At 37.8% G+C, this 3045-nt stretch overlaps 1 protein-coding gene across 1 annotated transcript; it reads right to left on the bottom strand.

The window, feature by feature from the left end:
- Positions 1-221: 221 nt before the first annotated feature.
- On the bottom strand, positions 222-1999 carry LOC136220581 (1-aminocyclopropane-1-carboxylate oxidase homolog 1-like). Its single transcript, XM_066008396.1, has 3 exons — positions 1234-1999; positions 839-1160; positions 222-767 (listed from the first exon to the last, which is right to left on the bottom strand). The coding sequence occupies exons 1-3, from the start codon at positions 1749-1751 to the stop codon at positions 516-518; spliced, it is 1092 nt and encodes a 363-aa protein (XP_065864468.1). The 5' UTR covers positions 1752-1999; the 3' UTR covers positions 222-515.
- Positions 2000-3045: the final 1046 nt, after the last annotated feature.

Genomic DNA, 3045 nt, shown 5'->3' with positions numbered 1-3045 from the left:
TATAGCCCAGTTGTTGTATTGGCTTCCTTCATAGTCAAGAGCAATAGGAATACAGGATTTTATATGGGTGACTGAAGTTGCAGGATGCAATTTGGACGAGTCAGCCATGGCGATGAGAAGAAGGAAAGGAACGAAGAAGATGAGAGGTGGGCTGCTGCTAGGGTTGTACAGACCTAGTCTGATACCATGTAAGATAATATTTGCGGTGCTATTCTCATTGATTGAGGAGGTTAATATACATCATTTGCAACGTAATGTTAGGCTACAAAATAGGAACTAATTTGACTAAGTGATTCTAACGTAGATCACAAAATATCTTTAACTAAATATTTACATATAATCTATCAAGAATTTCAGTGAAAATCTAGCGGCACTCGACCTTTAAGCAAAATGAGTGGAACTATATGACACGATGACTTGCCCTTGGGGAAAATTTGAAATTCAAAAGCCATTGGTCATAAAGTAGTAAACAACACAAAGCAGAAATTAAGAAGCTGTATGATTCTATATATGTTTCAGAGCTTGAAAAGCAACAAAGCAGAAGTCCCATCAAGGCCTTTTGATTTATAATGGTCTGTGTAATCTCTTACTGTGGTTTCCCTGTACTTTGGAGGATTATCTTCCGATAACAATTCTTTGATAGGACCATAAACCCTCTCTTTTGGTATAATCAGTGTGGAAAAGAAGCATGCCACTGATATTCTTGGTCCTATATCCTTCGCCACCACTCTGTGTTCCCCACTTATGAACTTGTCATTTGTTATGAGCTGGGAAAAATAAAATCACATTAACTTCCTTCTACCAAGCCAAAATTGTGAAAATTAAACTATATACCTACCTGTAGAAGATCTCCAATGTTAACAACCAGAGCTCCCCGGGTAGAAGGTACATCAATCCACTGATTCTGATGAACAACTTGGAGGCCACCGATATGGTCTTGTAAAAGAACAGTGAAAAAGTTATTGTCAGTATGTCTGCTTGATCCTAGGGTTAATTCTGGTTGTGGACATGCTGGATAATAATGCCCTAAAATGGCATGCCCCTCGTTGCAATCCATGTCTTTTAAGTGGTTTGAGTCCAGACCAAGTGCCTCTGAGAATAATTCCAGCAGTACATTTCCTAATTTTGTTACTTCCTTTGAGTATGTTATGAGTATATCTCTGCACAATAATTTGTATTAGTTGCAATAAGGTTTAATGACAAACTCAATTGATTGTACTACTGCATAAATACCTGCAAGGAGGTGGCAAAGCTTCTGGATTTGGAGGGTCAGGAGCCATTTGAAATAAGATTGAATCCCTCCAATCAGTTGATTTTGAACTGTAAAAATCAAAGTTTGTGTTGTATATTACCTTTTTCAGATAATCACGAGTGTAGAATTCCTTCTTAGTCTCAGTATCTTGCTCGTGAAACCTCTTTATACCCTCTATCATCTCCTCGAGTACACTTGTAGGAATCCCATGATTGATAACTTCAAAGAATCCCCAATTATCAGAAGCATTTCCTACTTTATCAATGATCTCCTTTCGCAAAGCTGAATCCTTATCGACGCCTTCAAGGTCTATTATGGGAAATCTCAACTTAGAATCAGCAGTAAATGAGATACTGTCGATGTCATTAAGTGTTCGATGGAAAATACGAGGGAGTCTAGTAATTCCAGCGTCAACAAGTCCTTTAACACCAGCTCTTGTGTCATCAAAAGCCTTGAGTTCACTTGTCCGACAATATTCTGATTTGATCATTGGCTCCATTTTCTTAGTGTAACTGTAAAATTATCTTGAGAAAGGAAGTGTTATATAAGATGCAAGATTGCGTATTTATCAGCAGAATAATTCTGAATACATGCTTTAATTAGAATATATTTAACCTAGCATTAGGGGACCAAAATGACTGGAAGATCAATGGTCAGTTCGGTTAACTTATTAACCTAACCGCACCAATCAGTTCGGTTAATTGAGCTGTAGTATTTTTTGATTCGGTTATGGTTCGATTTTTTGGTTATAACCAAATAATGTTCATCCCTAAGCGTGTTCCATGAAAGCAAGTTATTGGTTTTTAAATAGCAGGAAAACAAAACCCAAAAGAGGAGAAAATGTAATTTCTTTATTAAATGATTTCTTATCTTAATCGGGAGATGAATTCATATTGTTGGAAAGCAACATTTTACTTGGAACTGATCCAAATCATTAAAATATATTGAGTCCATTTTAATAAATAAAGCTTAAGAGAACGTCATTGATCCTTATCTTAATTTTGTAACTTTTATGATTCATGAAAATTGACAATATATCTTATTTTAATAACTCTCTAATGTGTGTAAGTTATGAAAATTGAATTCATATCTTATGCGTGTAAAATATGCATGCTTGACAATGGTGGCCTGACTATATATTAATGTGAATTCGGATAATGATGCGGACATCCTAACTGGGCTCAGTAATAACACGCGCCTTGGCGGATCTCATCTCGGCGTATCCACAGAGGTTGTATCTAAGAGGGCGGATCCCCTGGACACGCGAGCGGGGCGGATCTAGGCGTACGCCATGACGCGTACCAACAACTACACTGGGCGGATCTCAAGATTACTTCCTGCCGAAGGAATTCACCAACAACCTCTGACGCTCCGTACCTGCACCTCTGTACCTGTTGTCTAGGCGCATTACCTATTTTACCCTTTTATTGTTAACCATATTGTAACCCTAATAGGGATAGCCCCTGTCCTTCTATTTATCTTTTGGAGGTTGTATTTAAACCCTCATTTTGTAAGGATAGGGCAACTTTTTATCAATCAACTATCATTTCTCTTTGAGATTAAGGTTTATACCTTTGTTATCGGGATTCACTCATTCTAGTCTAGCTAGAGAAGAAGATCTTTGTTGGTTTACGATTAAAACCTCCATTTATCGCTTTCAATCTGTATCAGTTGGTATCAGAGCCAATCATTTCCTAACCCGAAACTTCTTTTGGCAATGGTTCAACCCCGACAACCGCAAGATTCCATGGAAACCAGTGACCGGAGATATGAGGAGCTGAGAGAGCACCTTG

This window comes from Euphorbia lathyris, chromosome 2 (genome assembly GCF_963576675.1).
Source record: "Euphorbia lathyris chromosome 2, ddEupLath1.1, whole genome shotgun sequence".
Taxonomy (NCBI): Eukaryota; Viridiplantae; Streptophyta; class Magnoliopsida; order Malpighiales; family Euphorbiaceae; genus Euphorbia; species Euphorbia lathyris.
The sequence above is the reverse complement of the archived record's forward strand: the minus strand, read 5'-3'. Positions and strand labels throughout refer to the sequence as shown.

Excerpts from the sequence above, each read along its gene's own strand:
- LOC136220581 (XM_066008396.1), bottom strand. The coding sequence starts at position 1,751 with ATGGAGCCAATGATCAAATCAGAATATTGTCGGACAAGTGAACTCAAG. Across the intron at positions 1,161-1,233 it reads GCTTTGCCACCTCCTTGCAG|AGATATACTCATAACATACT; the intron begins GTATTTATGCAG and ends ATTATTGTGCAG. Across the intron at positions 768-838 it reads ACATTGGAGATCTTCTACAG|CTCATAACAAATGACAAGTT; the intron begins GTAGGTATATAG and ends TATTTTTCCCAG.